At 42.5% G+C, this 19090-nt stretch overlaps 1 protein-coding gene across 1 annotated transcript in view; it reads left to right on the forward strand.

The window, feature by feature from the left end:
* Positions 1-19090, forward strand: part of nfkb2 (nuclear factor of kappa light polypeptide gene enhancer in B-cells 2 (p49/p100)) — a 38200-nt gene that overhangs the window by 11532 nt on the left and 7578 nt on the right. Inside the window, exons 3-17 of the mRNA XM_037698164.1 lie at positions 1011-1051; positions 2081-2179; positions 2270-2421; positions 3195-3307; positions 3740-3898; positions 6703-6807; positions 6913-7001; positions 8834-8972; positions 9085-9213; positions 12828-13016; positions 13089-13230; positions 13371-13485; positions 18243-18450; positions 18530-18699; positions 18781-18883. Of these exons, the coding sequence (XP_037554092.1) occupies positions 1011-1051; positions 2081-2179; positions 2270-2421; positions 3195-3307; positions 3740-3898; positions 6703-6807; positions 6913-7001; positions 8834-8972; positions 9085-9213; positions 12828-13016; positions 13089-13230; positions 13371-13485; positions 18243-18450; positions 18530-18699; positions 18781-18883 (1953 nt within the window). The remainder of the gene's footprint in view (positions 1-1010; positions 1052-2080; positions 2180-2269; positions 2422-3194; positions 3308-3739; positions 3899-6702; positions 6808-6912; positions 7002-8833; positions 8973-9084; positions 9214-12827; positions 13017-13088; positions 13231-13370; positions 13486-18242; positions 18451-18529; positions 18700-18780; positions 18884-19090) is intronic.

Raw genomic sequence — 19090 nt, forward strand, 5'->3', positions numbered from 1 at the left:
TTTATAATCTGTTATGCACTTAATGCCCCTCCACATGCTCCGAGGGTTTTGTGAGATGAATTGACCGTTGAATTCAACGTCTAATGTTTACTGGGCAGGGTTCAGTACCTTGGTAAGAGGATCAGGGTTCAGTACTTTGGTATGAGGGTCAGGGTTCAGTTCTTTGGAGGGTCAGGGTTCAGTACTTTGGAAAGAGGATCAGGGTTCAGTACTTTGGAAAGAGGATCAGGGTTCAGTTCTTTGGTATGAGGGTCAGGGTTCAGTTCTTTGGTTTGAGGGTCAGGGTTCAGTACTTTGGTTTGAGGGTCAGGGTTCAGTTCTTTGGCTTGAGGGTCAGGTTTCGGTTCTTTGGGGTCAGGGTTTGGTAGAACAACAAAGAACATCAAATTTTAAATGCTAGTTTCTCAAGTATAATCTTTTGGACCTGTACCTGAAGATCTTCTCAGAACCAGCCATCATTGGTGTGTTGGTGTAAACGGGACCTGCAGTCAGTTGGAAATGATCCTGTTAACACATAGAGCATTAAATGGATTTTTGTAGAATGCTTTGATTTGAAGTATTTCTCGAGTTCTTCAGTTGTTCTACATCAGAGTTTGTTCTCTTCTTGTTAGATTTCAGATCATTTTTAGCTCATATATCTTCCTTTGATGTACCTGAAGGACGTGGCAGCTCACAGTGGTCAGCACCTAGATCTGCCTGCAACGTCCCGATACTTTTTGTGCTTTACAAAGTCACATGTTTGCAGGTGATCACCCAGATGTTCCAAACACTTTACAAACGCCAAAGATTTCTAAAGCCTCCTCGCATCACCAAACTGGTTACCAGAAAGTGAGTCAGTCCACAACCCAAGCATCACCTGCGAACACAGAGCTACACTTTCTAGACTTTACTCGGAGGGAAACGACCTGTGCACCTCTTTACTGAACCTAAAACTTCCTAAAATGACTCCAGAAAGAGTTTATCACTGTTTCGTGTGTCTGGTGCTGACTTCACATGTGGTTGTGTTTCAGCTCACGGTCCATATATCCAGATCATCGAAGAGCCCAAACAGGTGAGACAAATGCTTGACTTCCTGTCGTTGTGATCATCCAACAAACCCTCAACATTTAGTTTAAGACCAAATAATAACACAAGACATAAAGAACGGGATGAAGATGAACCTGAAGTTCTTCACATTAAACTCAGTGTAGAATAATAAATCGAACAGGGCTTATTTTATTTTTGACATTATTTTAACTGAATATAAGAACAACTTAACCATGACAAAGAATAATAAAAGACAAGACAAATACAAAGATCATGTTAGATGCAGTAAAACTCAACAGCAGAATAAAAAGGGTTAAATTAGAGTTTTCTCTATGTGAATAAAAATTATTAAAATTTCAGCCTCAGCAGTCATTAAACAACAGCAGATTACTTTATGTATTTATTTTTTATAATTTTAAATGTAAATGTGTGTAAATGTGTGTAAGTCATACTCATTGTTTTAAATGTGATCTTATATTAAAAGTGAGTTTTTAGGTTTTTTCTTTCCCGTGAGACCTCTAAATGTTCATACTTTTACCTGTACAGAAGGCTTAAAATAAATCACAAATTTAAAATAAATCACAAAACCATACAATATAGTCGGGTGTATTTGTACGTTGTCTTGGTATCACAAGAGAAGAAACGGTTGCCAAATCAAGTCGTATAAAAAGACGCTCAGATGATTGCGGTGATTCCCCTCAGCAGCAGGTCCGTCCACGTGTGGCTCATCACTCATTTCCTGTTCTCCAGGGTTTTCCAAGCAGTCATTTATCAACATGCTGATCAAACAGGAAGTTTCTGCTGCTGAACGCTGCATGACGCACCTGAACGCCTGCTGCACGCTCTCACTTTCTGCTTTTCTGTGAGCGAAAAGACAAACCATGAAAGTCAGGAGAACTGTTCATTCAGACCACTTTTAAAAGACGGTCAGGTTGACTGGAGGGAAAGTGAAACAAGACGAGGACCTGATCAGGATCAGGACTTTTAGGCGATTGGTAGTGATGTTCAGAACAGATGTTTTCCAGCAGCTGTATTTACAACTGTCTTCCTGCAGAGGGGTTTCCGTTTCCGTTATGAGTGCGAGGGTCCCTCACACGGTGGACTCCCGGGGGCCTCCAGTGAGAAGAACCGGAGAACCTACCCAACCGTGAAGGTAGGCGTGACAGAATGTCCCCACCAGAGACAAGCGCTTGATGTTAAGGAACAACCTCCCATTTGATCCGTTCATCTGTTTGTGTCTCAGGTTAATAACTATGTGGGCCACGCCCAGGTGGAGGTGCAGCTGGTGACCCACACCGACCCGGCCCGAGTCCATGCACACAGCCTGGTGGGACGCCACTGCAATGAGAACGGCACCTGTACAATGGACATTGGCCCCAATGACCTCACCGCCTCGTCAGTATTCAATCACCTGGATAAACCATGTTATTATTGTTGTTGTTGTTGTTGTTGTTGTTGTTGTTGTTGTTGTTGTTGTTGTTGTTATTATTATTATTATGGTCTTGGAAAACACAGAAACTCCAAAAAGGAAGTCAGAATGTTATTTTTTGATTCTGAAGCCGTCCAGGAGGCACAGATTTGATCAAAGGAAACTGAAGTTTTATAAAAACAGCCGTCGTGTAGGAGTCTGATGACGGAGGCAGAAGTGACTGGAATCAACGTGATTTCTTCAAACTTACGGCACTTTCATTATGACAGAATGTAATGACTTGATTCCTGTCATTTGACTAACTGAAATTAATATAAAACTAGGGAACGTTTAGATGAAGTCACATTTCATCTTTTTTTTTTAAACAACAAAAACCTCTCTCTCCTCCTGCAGCAGGAAGTTTATTCTGTCTGTTTCAGGACGTTTAAAGGACAGAAAGCCTCAGTCTTTATTAACGTTGAATTCTTTTGACTCATCAAACTGTTTTACATTTAGGAACCTGAGAGGCAGAAATCCATCCAAAAAGAAACAAAATTAATCTTTGTTTGTTCGACCTGCCGTTTAAACAAAGTTTTTGTGATTTATTTTCTACATTTTAAACCCGTCATGAACTGAAGTGATTCAGAAACTAGTTTCATGACGACCATCAGGATCTGCTGTTTTGATCAGGTCTTATCTGAGTACATGGAGGTTCCATGTTCAGAGGTGATGTCATGACCCGTGATGTCACTTCCTGTAGGTTCAGTAACCTGGGAATCCTCCATGTGACCAAGAAAGGTGTCGCTGAGGTTCTGACCAGAAGGTTGAGAGACGAGCGAAAGAGACAGAGAGGAACCCAGTATCACCTGTCAGGTACACACACACACACACGCACACACACACACACACACACACACCTGAACTCACAAACTAGAGAATTTGAGTTGTTGAAACAATGTGTCAAACTACTAAGCTGGGAAAATTTAAGAAAATGTATGAAATGGTTTCACGTAAACAATAAATAGGAATAAATATTGTTTCTGTTAGTATTAGTCTCAACAAAGACTGCATGTAATTTCTATAGAATATAATCTCAGCAGCTAAAATATTTTAAAGTGTTTCTTTTCCGGTGGTTTGTTGGGAGCAGTGCACGTGTGACTGCTGCTCAGAGGAGCGTTTAGTTTTCTGGTCAAAATCACAGATGAGGTTAAAAAACAGGTTTTTATCAGATGAGCAGAGAAAACCTCAGACATGATTAAAAAAACATCACTGAGAGAAAAATTTTGATCAAATGTTTTTCTGCAGACACTGAAGAAATGTCCATTCTGAAGGAGGCCAAGGAGCTGGGGAAGACCATGGACCTGAACATCGTCCGGCTCAGGTTCACTGCATACCTGCAGGACAGCAACGGCGGCTTCACCAGAGCCCTGAAACCAGTCGTGTCCAACCCCATCTACGACAGCAGTGAGTGCAACAATTCTATTTTTGTTACACCTTTATTTAACCAGATAAAAACCCATTGAGATCAAGACATCTTTCACAAGGGAGACCTGGCCAAGAACAGGCAGCAGCACACGTCATAAAAAACAAAACAAGTAGCAAGATTATGAAGACTTCAGAAATATATAAAAATATAAAACATACAGTATAACAGTAAATGGCAATAATTATTTGAAACAATAACAATTTAAGATCTAAAACACAGGCACTGTTGACAAGATATCCTTTGTCGTTTTTTTTAAGTTTGCAAAAAGCACTCAAAGTAACAAGTTCTGTCCGTTTTAATTCAGCTTGCAGGGCATTCCAAGCTGAGGGGGCAGAAAAACTAAAAGCTTTCTTGCCCTTTTCTGTTCGCACACGAGGAACATGAAGATGCAAACTGTCCTTAGAGCGTGAGGCATAACTACTGTCGTTCTTCGTATAAAAGTACATAAGTAATGTGGAAGCAGGTTAATAAGAGACGTGTACACCAAAGTCATCCAATGCACATGTCGCCTGTTAAAAAGGGAAGACATACTGGTTTTAAGATAGAGATCACAGTGATGAGTAATGTAGCTACAAGTGCACATATAAACAGCATCACAATAGTCAAGTACTGGCAAAAAGTAGCCATGATCAAAAGCTTCCTTGCTCTAAGGGAGAAACATGATTTGTTTCTAAAGAAGAACCCGAACTTCACCCTTAATTTGGAGATTAGGTGTTTCCCATGAGATTTAAAAGACAGACTGATAAAGAATCAGAGAGGTCGTCAGAATCATTCAGACAAAAAGACAATTTAAGGTGTTTTTATTGAAACTTTTAGCTTCAAGCTTGTCTCAAATCCAACAGGATTTTATTTCTCAGCCCCACATGAAATCTTTGAATTTAATGAACTGCATTTTATCAAATACTCTTAATACACACAAAGTACTGAAAAACAAACTCCTAAAACAATAAAACTAAAACTGGACTAGATAAAAAACAAAACAACAACAACCAGACCCCTGCAACCAGGTCTGGGGGAGAGCTTGGCTGGCCACCTTCATGTGTCCCTCCACCTGCACCATCAAAGGTAAATGTTATGTGAGCCAGGTGGCAGGTGAGGGGCTCTCTGGTCATGCCGCTTCCTGGTGGCATAAACCAGCTGCAGGGACGTGGACTGTCAGCTTACTGGTGGGTAAAGAGTCGGAGCTTGTGAGACTAAGCTACATCAACCAACTATGGCTCTGTGCTGAGCTTGGCCTCTGGAACAACTGAGACTGGACTCTGTCCTACTCTGGAGTTGCCCGGGGAGGGAGGTGTTGGGCGGGTGTGGCGATACTCACAAGCCCCCGGCTGAATGCCTCAGTGTTGGAGTTTGACCTGGTGGATGAGAGAGTTTGCTCTCTGCAGCTTGCAGCTTGGGGCTGCAGGAGGGAAGGTTCAGTTTGTACGTATGCACCAAACTTCAGTTCAGATTACCTGGTCTTGCTGGAGTCTCTGGACGGTGTCCAGTGGATCCATCTGGGGGTTCTGTTGTTACGGTCTTTTTAGTGCTCATGTGGACAGGTATCTGGAAGGGGGTGATTGGGAGAAATGGTCTCCTTGATCTGAACCCAAATGGCGTTTTGTTTTTGGACTTGTGTGTGAGGCATGAGTTGTCCATAACAAATACCATGTTCCAGTGTACTTGGTACCAGGTCACCTTAGGCCAAAGGTCGTTGATGGACTTTGTCATCACACCGGCGGTCTTTTGTCTTAGACACTCAGGTAAAGAGAAGAATGAAGCTGTCAGCTGATCACGACCTGGTGGTGAGTTGGATGAGGTGACGGGGGGGGCTGTCACACAGAACTGGTAAACCCAAACAAATAGTAAAGATGAACTGGGAGTAACAAAGCCCCCTGTCTTTGAAATCTTCAACAATGAGTCGGCAGAGCCACAGTTCTCAACCTGAGATGGATGGGAGGAGTCTTTGCCTCAGGTGGAGAAGCTCAGGTGTCTGGGACACTTGTCCACGAGTAATGATTGCATGAAATGGGAGACAAATCAACGGATCAGGGCCTCGTCCTCATTAATGAGGGCGTTGCTTTGGTCAGTAGTGGTGAAGAAAAATCAAAGCTCTCCATTTACTGGTCTGTCTACGTTCCATCATCATTTATGAACAGGTATGAATCATGGTTGAAAGAACCAGATGCTGGATCCAAGCAGCTGAAATGAGCATCCTTCTCAAGGTAGAGGGGCTCGGATGAGGAGCTCCATCATCTGGAGGGAGCTGCTGCTTCTCCACATCTAAAGGAGTCAGCTGAGGAGGTTCATCTGATCAGGACGCCTCACTTTGTAAGTTTTCTGGGCAGACCCCAGGTCAGACCCAGAACTTGCTGGAAGACTTTTTGATTTTCTCTGGCTTGGGAACACCTTGGGGTTCTCCAGGAGGAGCTGGAGAGTGGCACTAGGGAGAGGGAGGTCTGGGTTTCTCTCCTGGACGTCCATGACCCGACCACGGATAAGGGGTAGAAAATGGATAGATGCTAAATCAGAGAATATAAAAACAAGTAAAATGTAAAATTACTTTTCCCTCAAATTAATTTAGGTGATTAAACATTTTCTGTCAGAGCTTTTAACAGACTAAACCTGTAAAGATTTGCACGTGAGTTCAGCACACTGCTTGAAGCTCCACACCTTTCAGTCTTAGGATGATACTCGGCTCATTCTCAGGTTTTCGTCCCACCTGAACAGGTTCCCTCTGACTGTTAGCTGATGACTATACAAACGTTCAGGTAACCGGTTACCCTCCCTGTTTCCTCTGCAGAGTCACCCAATGCCTCCAACCTGAAGATCTCCCGCATGGACAAGACCTGTGGCTCGGTTCTTGGAGGAGATGAGATTTTCCTGCTCTGTGACAAAGTTCAGAAAGGTCAGCTGTTTTTTTTTACACAGCTATCAGAGGTCCTCTTAAAGTTCAGAAAGATGTTTATTTTGTCTGTAATGTCCCAGCATGCATTTGTGCTGTGCTCCTCAGATGACATCGAGATTCGTTTCTATGAGGAGGACGACGAGGGAGGCTGGGAGGCGTACGGGGACTTCTCACCCACCGATGTTCACAAACAGGTTAGAGGTTGATTACAGCCGTAGCACGAGCCACAGCAGTGACTCATGGAGGAAATAAATCTTCTGCAGCTCCCGGGGAATTCCTTTAACCTTTCTGCAAACATTTATATTAAGCATCCAAGTTTAAAAACTGAGATGTTTCAGAGCCTCAAGGTCTGCTTCACAGGAAGTCTGTCACTGAAAACCTCCACAGAGCAGAAAATGGAGATGTGAAGTTTCAACAGTCTGACATAACAATAAGTAAACAAATATAAAACACCTGGGGCTGAGTGGTAAAATGCTGTAGAGAAATGTCGCTCAGACTGGAGAGAGATTTGAAACAAAAGTCACTAATGAGAGACACCGACATCTAACGAGACATCTATAGATGTTTTGAATTATGCTTCTCTTTCGATGTGTGTGTATATATATATATATATATATATATATATATATATATTTATATATATATATATATATATATATTTATATACACAGCAGTCCCTCACTACTTCGCAGCTCATTTTGCGCGGACTCGCTCGCGGATTTTCAAAGAGTGGACATGACAAACAATTGGCTGACTGATGGATGAGCCGCACGAACGGCATGGAATTTTTATTTAAAATAAATTATTTTTAATTATTTAGCACCTGCAGGTGCACAGGTCTGTGTGCAGCCCAGAGCTGCAGGAAAAGCACCCTCCTCATATCTCCGCTCTGCAGCGTAGAAGTGGGCGTGCCCAAAAGCGCATGCAGGTGGCTGAGAGCAGCCGGAGGTAGAGAGCTGAAATGACATTCTGTGCTCTTTTAGTGTTTAGAGTTTAGAAACATTGTTTAGAATATTGCAAGAGTGTGGAAAGGGTTTAAAGCACTTATGTATATCTATCTATCTATCTATCTATCTATCTATCTATCTATCTATATATATATCTCTCTATCTATATATATATATATATATATATATATATATATATATGTAGATATATATTCATTCATTCATTCATTCAACCTTTATTTATACAGGTTAATCCCATTGAGCCTCAGTACTCATTTACATAAGAGACCTGATTTCTTTAACGAAGACTGATGACAACAATGGACAACAATGATAACATTAGACAATCATAAAAGAGACATACAAATGTATTTATTTATTTATTTTACAAATTAAAATAAAATGGCAGACAAAAGGACAATCAAAAGGAAAAAGTAGCAAAAAAACAGCTAGATTATAAGGTGGTGTAGGAAACTAAAAACAGGAACATGTCTGCTTTGGTTTTTGCCAGGAACTTTACACATGTTTGAAGTCACTTAGAGAGGTCAAGGTTGAGAGCTTCAGATCTCATATATATATATATATATATATATATATATATATATATATATATATATATATATATATATATATTGTGATATCATTTCTTCCATTGACTTTTCATTTTATATGCTTTTTATGATCGTCTAGTGTTGTCATCTGTGTTCTTTGTTTAAAACAGGTCTCTCTTGTAAATGAGTCCTCGAGGCTCAATGAGACTATCTGTATAAATCAAGGTTATATTGAATGTAAATACTGTATATATGGAATACATGTAAACATGTATTTTAGAATTTTGTAAAGTATAAATGTCACACTGTTACATGTAATAACTCTTCTTTACATATGTTTTTAAACTGTGTAAAACCAAACATCAAAGATTTTTAAGAGTTATCTTTTAGTAAGAGGCACATGCAGCCCATTTTGTCATCATCCAAAAATGATCAAGTAACTTCAGGAGTCAGCAGCATCATGTGTTGTGGATTTTAAAGATGCAGAACAGGAAGTGTTATGACCTCATTTTTCCTGATCCTCCTCAGTACGCCATCGTGTTCAAAACACCAGCCTATCACAGCACCGAGATCGAGCGACCCGTCACCGTGTTCTTGCAGCTCAGGAGGAAGAAGGCTGGTGACAGCAGCGACCCGAAACAGTTCACCTACATTCCTCAGGTTCAAGGTGAGGCTTTGACACCCACAGGCGAAGGAGGAAGAGGAGGTTCAGGGTTTTACCTCAGTGGAAACAGTTGCTGCAGGATCTGATGTTTCCATGTCCTCCTGCTCTATTTCAGACAAAGAGGAGGTGCTGAGGAAGAAGCAGAAGCTGCTGCCTCACTACGAGTCCTGGAGAGGAGCAGGAGGAAGAGGAGGAGGAGCTGGGGGATTTGGAGGAGCTGCTGGAGGAGGAGGAGGAGCTGGAGGTATGGATCATGGATAAAGGGAATTTTCCCACAGAAACAGACTCTATTAAACCAGTTAAACCTGTACGACCAGATAATGTTCAACATGAACTTGAGGTTAAATAGAAGTTTAAATAATTTTATGTCTGGAGCTGAAATCACTCTGCTGCTTTCTCCAAGTCAAGTATATTTGAAAGTCACAAATATGATCTTTATTTAAGAGTTGTTTCAATTTGATCTGAGAAGCAGAGAGAAAACTTTCCTGCAGGAGGATTCAGGCTTCAGTATAAATCACAGTATCATCAGCGTAGAGAAGTATTTGCTCTGGATTTTCATGACATCCTTGAAGTCTCTGGGTCAGAAGGTTGAGTTCTGTGAAATTAAATGGTTCAGAAGCCTGTTACAGAATCAGTCACGGGTTGTTGGGTTTTATTCACACAAAAATCCTGAGATACCCGCTTCAGCAGCAGAACAAGAAGTTTTTATTGTAAAACCTGAGTGTAGTTCTGTTTCAAAGGGAATGGATGATGTAACGTTGGCAGAAGCAGGTGAATATGACAAGAGCCTGGCTTCATCCGAAACATTGTTGGGAATATCCATCCATCCATTATCTTTTACCCACTTCTTCCATTTTGGGTCACGGGGGTCTCCAGTGCCCATGTCCAGCAATCACTGTGCGAGGGTCTGGGTACACCCTGGATGGGTTGCAAGTCCATCACAGGTTGTTGGGAATAATAATGACATATCAGGCGATATTAGGAATATTCAGGAAATATTATAAATATTCAGGCGATATCAGGAATATTCAGGAATCAGAAATTTCAGAATATTCAGAGGGCCACCTGCATCATGAAGAACCCCACTCACCCAGCACACACACTTTTTGCCCCGCTCCCCTCAGGAAGGAGATTAAGGAGCATTAAGTGTAGAACCACTAGCCTGAGGAACAGCTTCTACCCTGAGGCTGTTAGACTCATGAATCTCTAACCAGAATAATCACTGTGAAAAATCACATCATGTTGCTGCTGATTTGTTTCATGTTGCTGCTGATCTGTTTCATGTTGTTGTGTTCATTCGTGCTCATCTGCTCACACAGACTCATGTTCGTGCTGCTGCACGAACCTCCTGCAACCCTCAGTTCTGCTCTGTGTCCAACGTGGACGAGCTTACTGATCTTTTTAGTTCTGTGTGCACTGACATTCTGAACTCTGTTGCTCCTCTAAAAACCAAAAAGAGGAAGTCATGTCAGCCGTGGCTGTGCGAATCCACCCGCGCGCTCAGACGCCAGTGCAGACGAGCAGAAAGGAAATGGAGTAAAGACAGACTGCAGGTTTCCCCGGACATCTTTAAAGACAGCTTGATAAATTATCAGAGAGCTGTTAAAGCTGCTAAGACTGCTTTTATATCTAACATAGTTTCAAACAACAGTCACAGACCTCGGGTTCTTTTTAATGTTTTTAACTCTGTTGTGAATCCTTGTGATGCTGCTCATGTTGCTGAATCTCCTGCACTGTGTGAACAATTTTCTAAGTCTTTTATTGATAAAATCTCTGCTCTGAGACCCTCTTCAACTCACCTTTACACAGACCCCTCCTCACTTCCTCCATCCACAGCCTCCTTTGAACAGTTTGAGCCGGTGACTTTAGTTGTTTTAAAGGACATCGTGGACCACATGCAGCCTTCTAATTCACCTCTGGACTGTGTTCCTTCTCGCCTGTTTAAAGAAATTTTTAACACTCTTGGTCCATTAGTTCTTGTCCTAATTAACATGTCCCTGTCATCAGGCTGTGTTCCAGCTACTTTTAAACATGCTGTGGTGCAGCCTCTCATAAAGAAGAAAAACCTCGACCCAACACTGCTCTTAAATTACAGACCTATTTCTAAACTGCCTTTTCTGTCGAAAATTTTGGAGAAAGTTGTTTTTAATCAACTTAAGAGGTTTTTAACTGCCAACAGCATTGGTGAAAAATTCCAGTCAGGTTTTAAATCAGGCCACAGCACAGAGACAGCCCTTTTAAGAGTTTTTAATGACCTTCTTTTAACTGTTGATGCAGGAAGCTCTGCTGTTTTAGTGCTTTTAGACCTTTCTGCTGCCTTTGATACTGTGGACCACAACATCTTGTTGTCACGACTGGAGCAGGTGGTCGGTATCAAAGGCACAGTTCTATCCTGGTTTAGATTCTACCTGACTGACAGGAGTTTTTCTGTTCATTTAGGAAAATGTTCTTCATCTCCAGCTCCTCTGATCTGTGGGGTCCCTCAAGGGTCTATTTTAGGTCCATTGCTTTTTAATTTTTACATGTTGCCTTTGGGGTCCATTTTTAAAAAACACAACATCCCTTTTCACTGCTTTGCTGATGATACTCAGTTATATCTTCCGATTGAGTCAGACAGGGTCACTTCAATGGATCCACTCTTGAACTGTCTAAATGACATTAAAGTCTGGTTAAAACTAAATTTTCTGAATCTAAATGAAAATAAAACGGAAGTCATCAGCTTTGGTAAATGTAATACCCTTAATGTGCTTGGCCCCTTGGCTTCATACAGCCACTCCAATGTCAGGAATCTGGGAGTTATTTTTGATAGTGCTTTTAAATTTGATAAACAGATAAATACAGTTGTGAAATCCAGTTTCTTCCAGCTAAGACTCATTGCCAAGGTGAAGTCTTGTCTCCCTTTCAGAGACCTTGAAAAGGTGATTCACACTTTTATTACATCTCGTTTGGACTACTGTAATTCATTGTATGTTGGTTTAGACAAATCATCTTTGCATTGTTTACAATCTGTCCAGAACGCAGCAGCTCATCTTTTTACAGCAACTAAAAAACATGAACACATAACCCCTGTCCTGGCTTCTCTCCACTGGCTTCCTGTCCACTTCCGAATTGATTTTAAGATTTTATTGCTTGTTTTTAAAGTCTTAAAAGGTCTGGCCCCGTCATATTTATGTGATCTCATTAACATCTACACTCCAGTAAGAGCACTCCGGTCTACCAACCAGTTCCTCTTAGATGTCCCCAGATCCAAACTGAAATCCAGAGGTGATCGGGCTTTTGCAGTTGCTGCTCCAAAACTGTGGAACAGTTTACCTGAGAATTTAAAGACCGCTCAGACTGATGAGCCTTTTACATCTTTGCTCAAGACTCATCTGTATTCCTTGGCATTTCATCCATGCAGAGTCTGAGAACAAGTTGAGCTGATTTTATTGTTGTTATGTGTTGTTTTTATTGTCAACTTATGTTTTTGAGTGGCACTAGATGCATTTTTACTCTTTTTTTAAATTTTTTAATCTGTCTTAACTGTAAAGCTCTTTGGTCAGCTTTTGTTGTTTTTATGTGCTATATAAATAAATTGACATTGACATTGACATTGACATTGCTGATTTGTTTCATGTTGCTGTGTTCATTCGTGCTCATCTGCTCACACAGACTCATGTTCGTGCTGCTGTTTGGTGTATTGTTTTTATGCTATTAGTGCTTAGTGTATTTTTAGTTAAAGTTTGTCTTAGTTCATATCTTAGATCTTATTACTGTTTTTCTTTTGCATTTTAATAATTTTGTTGGATGTAACTGGGACGCTGTGTACACAATTTCGTTCCACCACATGTACCACACATGGTTCTTGTGTCTCTGCAGGTTTCCAGTTCCACCAACAGATGAACGGAGGTACAGGAGGTGGAGGCGGAGCCTTTTATGCAGGAAGCTACACAGGTTTTACTTCAGCGGGAGGATCTCAGATGTCAGGCTCCGCCCCTCAGACAGGTGTCGCCCAGCAGAGGAGTGGACAAACAAGCTTGCCACTGCAGCAGCAGCTGCTTCAGCTCGGTACGATGCTGCGAGTATAGAATAAATGTTTTTGTTTGTGGAAGTTCTCAAATATTTATTGTTGTTTTTCAGCTGCGACACTCGGCAGCCATGTGTCTCAGAGCGCCCGACAGACTGCCGCCGCCCTGCTGCAGTACTGCAGCACTGGAGACGCCCGTGTCCTCCTTGCCCTGCAGAGACATCTGTGTGGAATCCAGGATGCCAACGGAGACACGTGAGTCCAGTTAAACTCCTGATCTGGGTCCAGTTCTGTTCAGGTTCTGCCAGAGAAGAGACATCAGGAGCTGTAGCTTCAAAAACATAAAACAGAAAAGTTCTTGATCTGGTCATCAATCCTGGTCTGCTTCCTGTCAGGCCCTTACACCTGGCCATCATCCACCTGCAGAGCACCGTCATCCAGCAGCTGGTCCAGACTCTGCTGAGCAGCCAGCAGCACCGAGTCCTCAACACGGCCAACCACCTACAACAGGTAAACAACCAGTTGAAGCTGATACGTGTGCAGATAAAGGGTTCTATCCTCTTTGTAGGAACAGAAGTCCGGTTAATCTCAGTATTTAATGATTTTTAATGATCTGCCTCCAGGCTGGTTTGATTCTACAACAAACAGCTTCATTGAGTTTAAAAACAAGATTGGATTGATGCTGGATTTTCTCTGCCTTGCACAGGCTCAAATCATTATGTTTTTTCAGTAATGGGTTTCCTGTGAAAAAATTTTCAGCATAGTACCTCCTAAGTAGGGATGGGGCCGATCCGATCCAGTATCAGTATTGGCCTCTGATACCAGCATAATTTACGTATCGGATTTTTCCGATCCAACCTGCAGAGATTTCCTTTCCATGATGCATGTTGGCTTCAAACTACGGAATGGATTTCCTGAACGGTGGTGTTTCTCATGAACCCAGAGTAATAAGACCCGCCTCACATTCAGGAAATCCAGTTCATAGTTTGCAAACAGCTACAACGTGAGGACTGAGTTAGCATCACTGTTGCTAACAGCTAACAAACTTTTCATCTAAGCACGTTCGTTGTGTGGAAGTATTTTACACTAAACACCACAAAGCAAGACAGCATCGTGCAATGTCTGCAGAGCCATAGCGCCACATTAAACCGTGGTAAAGTTAGTTTTATGTTGGACATTCGAGCTCCATGGCTTCAGCGGGGCGCTGCTCTTTGCTCAACTCGAAACAGGCAACTCGACCCCGGCCAGCCGCGTCCAGTCTGCCCGTCTCTGAGGAGGGACAGATTGAGCGCGGCTGACCCAAATAAGGCTGCTTGCTTCGGATTGAACAAGAAGAAGACATCGATGAAGCCCCAGAGCTCAAATATTTACAGAGAAGTTGCTAAACTTCATCATAATTAATGACCAGCCACTATCAGTTGTAGAAAACGAAGGATTTTGCAGCTTGATACTTGCAGCCAAGATATAGTTTACCCTCCAGGAGATATTTATCAGTACAAAAGTAGACAATCATAAAAAAAAATATTATTTGAAAATTATATATATATAAAAAAAAAAAAACGAAACAAAAACAGCTACATTATAAAGTGATGTAAAATACTAAAACCAGGAACATGTCTGTTTGTTTATGCCACAAATTTAGCAGATGTTTGAAGCCATTTACCATTTTATTTTAATTAATTTATTCATTCATTTAAAAGAAACTAAATAAAAAAAAGAATCATCAAAAAGAAAACATTGAATGAAAAGAGTGCAGAAAGAAGAAAAAAATTCTTATATCTGCCCCTTATTAAAAAATAAAATAAAATAACTAAACAATCACTTAAATTAATCACTTTAATATCCACTTTAAAGCTAGGAATAAAAATAAACATGTTTTGTGTTAGCAGAATTTAATTCTGACTTTAAAACTTATCCTCATTAATAAAACTTACCTCAAGTTGCCTTTTTGGACATTGCATTAAATATTTGTACAAATTGTACTTGAGAGGAGATTATTACAGCCTCATGTAAAATCAATGATGATCGTGAAATTGGAACTGGATCGGTATCGGCCGATATTCAGACTTAGGTATCGGGATCGGATCGGAAGTTAAAAAAAGTGGATCGGTGCATCCCTACTCCTAACCAGCACAAATTCTGTTCAGTGTTTCCTCTACCATACCATACTGAGGGGGGCATCTAGCCACCTCAACAGGATCACCCGTCCCCCCAGTGAAGGCCACAGCATGTGATAAATCTAAAAAAGTCTGATAACTGGTCACATACATATAAGCATTTGCATGTGACCAGTTCATTGCAGCTGTGGCAGACACCAATGCTAATGCATTATTGTGGTCCTTGGAGAGAGAAAAATAAAACTAGAACCTCACGTTAATCCATTTGAGTTGAGAGGAATTGAGTCAAACTTTGAGGTGAAAAACATCTGACAGTTAGTCTTCACTTAGCCCCTCCTCCCTTCCCTCTGTCAGCATCAATTGTTTAAATCTCTCTGTGGTCATTAGTGTGAGCAACCATTACCTGTGTCTACCTGTGTAGAGTTGCATTTGGGTCCAAAAAATCTGATCCAACCCGGCCCCAGCCTGCAGTCATAATTTCCGAACCCCACCCGACCCAACGAATTAACAGTAATTATAGGTCAGAATCCAGAAAAAAAAACACAATTTTTAATTAGTTACTAACGGTCGGAGACACGCGGCTGCATGGGGCAGAAGATTTGGAGCTGAGGGGGTGTTTGTCCTTTCATGGCCGTAAAAGAGCATTTAATCCCTGCTTCTGCCTGCATTCTGCATTATTCAGACACAGACCCTGCTCTGATATGTCTGCTTTGTGACCTCACCTGTTTGGGTCATCGGCCGCGCACTTCCACTGAGTGCAGCGGCTGAATGAACATCCATTTGGGCGATGGATCACAGGCAGTATAGTCCTATCTGAATATCCTGATGCATGCACAATAATCCAGGTAGAAACATCTAAAAAAGTGACGTCTGGTCCTCTAGACAGGTTCCAGAGGACCAGACTTCACATTTTTTAGAATCCCATCTGAAGCTTAACTGAACTATTTACCTCTTTCAAGGCCTGTCAGCTCGCGGTGAAAAGGCAGTGTGCGGCTGGTGATGGTATGGCAGGCCATGTTATCATATAATTGGATCATAGCTGATCCTGACCTAACTAAAATCCCGACACCGACCCGGCCCACCCATCCAGCATATTATCATGGCCCAGTCCGCCCCAAATTTGGATCGGGTGGGACCGGGCTTAGAGTTTGGGTTAGAAATGACGTCTCTAATGTGATGAAAATAATGATAAAGAAAACCCTCTGTAAATCACCACCTTATCATGGTGGAGATGTTTGTGTGCCTGAATGATCCTAGGAACTATGCTTGGGGGACAATTGTCCCTGGTAGGGTCTCTCAAGACGGATTGGTCCTAGGTGACAGGCCAGACCCAGAGCGATTCAGAACACTTGTATGAAGAAGACAGAATGTAGCTCATTGTTCCTAGACTGGGCACCCTGGAGCCAGGCCTGGTGACTGGGTCTCGAACCATGGGGCCAGTCAGGCTCAGCCTGAATGAGTAACTTGAGTTTGCCTTCATATGGGCTCACCACCTGTTGGAGAGACCATACAAGTAAGTTGCACTGTGCTGTGGGCGGTAGCCTGGGGGCTCTGACCCTGGCTTACCAAAGCTGGCTCTTGGGACATAGAATATCACCTCTCTGGTGGGGAAGGAGCCTGAGCTTGTGCGTGAGGTTGAGACGTACCAACTAGATATATTTGGGCTCACCTCAATGCCCAGCATGGGTTCCTGAACCAATCTCCTTGAGAGGGGCTGGACCTTCATCCACTCTGGAGCTGCCAACAGTGAGAGGCACCAAACTGGTGTAGGTCTACTCTTAGTCCATCGACTTGGTGCCTGTTTGTTGGAGTTTTCCTCAGTAGATGAGAGGTAGATTCCCTGCACCTTCAGGTGGAGGGATGGGCTCTGACAGTTGTTTGTGCCTACACACAAAACAGCAGTTTGGAGTATCTGGCTTTCTTGGAGTCCTTAGCGAGGATGCTGGAAGGTGCTCCAGCTGGGGACTCCTTTATTCTGTTGGGGGACTTCAATGGCAATGTGGGTAATCTGGACTGGTGTGATCAAGAGGAATGACCTCTCTGATCTGAACTCAAGCAATATTCTGTTGTTGGACTTCTGTGCTATACATAGTTTGTCCATCAAAACCACCATGCTCGAACATAAGGGTGCCCATAAGTGCACTTGGCACCAGGACGCCCTAGGTCGTAGATCTATGATTGACTTCATAGTTGTGTCATTTAATTTGCGGTTGTTTGTTTTGGACACTCTGACACACGCTGAGTTGTCAACTGATCACCACCTGATGGTGAGTTGGATCAGATGGCAGGGGAAGATGCTGGACAGACCAGGTAGACCCAAACATGTAGTGAGGATCTGCTGGGAACACCTAGCAGAAAGATTCTAGCCTCACATCTCCAAGAGATCTTTGAACACATCCCAGTTAAGGCAAGGGACATTGAGTCCGAGTGGACCATGTTCCTCGCCTCCATTATCGAGGCAGCTGCCTTGAGCTGTGGCCACAACATTGTTGGTGATTCTTGCGGCAGCCATCCTCAAACCTGGTGGTGGACACCTCGGGTTAGTGAGACCGTCAAACTAAAGCACTTCAAGTGAACTTTTTGTTTAAAATGTTTTTAGAAATGTTTTTCTAAAATAAATGTTTTTAGAGATCATTAAATAATGTGATTACAATAAGACAAGAAATGAACAAAAGTATTTTATTAAAAAAAAATCTGTAAACTTTATGAAGGATAAGCCTTTGTTCATTTCATATTTTTGCATGAATGTTTAGAAAAATATTTGAAAAACACGACAGTTTTTATCATGAAAATATTGAAAACAATAACCGATCCCTGATCAAGTTTCTAATTTGGACCCCCTGTGTGAATGAGTTTGATCCCTGAGGTCAAAGGTCACACAGGTTTAATGAGTATCGCTGACAGAGGTCATTTTGTTCCTTTTTAACTGAGATCTCATCTTGAGATAAGTCTCGTGTTTTTAGTCGAATCATTCCATGCTGGAAAATAAATCTAAAATACTTAAATGAATCTGACCTTCATGTTCATGACGAGTGGATGGAACCCTCTGACCACGGCTGCAGACATCCAACCACCTGCAGCAGGTACATTTGTGACATGTAATCTGAACACCTGCTGCCTCTCACCTGCCCGCTGACTCCACCCCCACAGACACCCCTTCACCTGGCTGTGATCACGCGGCAGCCGAAAGTGGCCGAGCTGTTGTTAAGGGCGGGGGCCGACCCCAGCCTGGTGGACAAAGATGGCCGCAGCCCCGTCCACTTAGCAACATTGAGCGGAGACACTGAGATGCTCCGCCTCCTGCTGACCCACCTGGGAGAATGCCACGCCCATCTGGTCAACACACCAGACTACCACGGTAAGAAGCAGAGCCAGGTTACCTGTGCTGCTCCTCTCAGTAAAAGTTTGAGGTAACAAAACTTGCTTGTGTCCCTCAGGTCTTCAGCCGCTCCACCTGGCTGTAAGGAGGGACGGCGAGCGCTGCCTCCGCCTGCTTGTGGAGGGCGGAGCCAAAATAAACGCACCAGAGCAAAAGAGTGGACACACAGCACTTCACCTGGCTGTCAAGGAAAACCTGTTCAAGGTGGCCTGCACGCTCATCACTGAGGTAACAAAGACTCAAAGCAGGAAGTGGGCAGCACCGTTACCACCTGTGCTCACTGCTAATCAGGTGTGTGTGTGTCTGCAGCTAAAGGCCGACGTTAATGCCTGCACCTTTGGAGGAAACACACCACTACACCTGGCTTCCAGTCTGGGCTCACCAACTTTCTGTGCCATGCTCATCGCTGCAGGTGAGGCTCACAACTGACCAACTCACAATGCAATACGTATCCTGAAACAAAACCTGTAACGCAACATGTAACACAACCTGTAACACAAAACATTACACATGTAACGTAACACAACCTGTTACACAACATGTAACAACACAGAACACAACCTGTAACACACCATGAAACACAACATTTAACACAACACAGAACACAACCTGTAACACA

The sequence above is a fragment of the Nematolebias whitei genome, chromosome 1, assembly GCF_014905685.2.
Source record: "Nematolebias whitei isolate Nwh7 chromosome 1, NemWhi1, whole genome shotgun sequence".
NCBI lineage: Eukaryota > Metazoa > Chordata > Actinopteri > Cyprinodontiformes > Rivulidae > Nematolebias > Nematolebias whitei.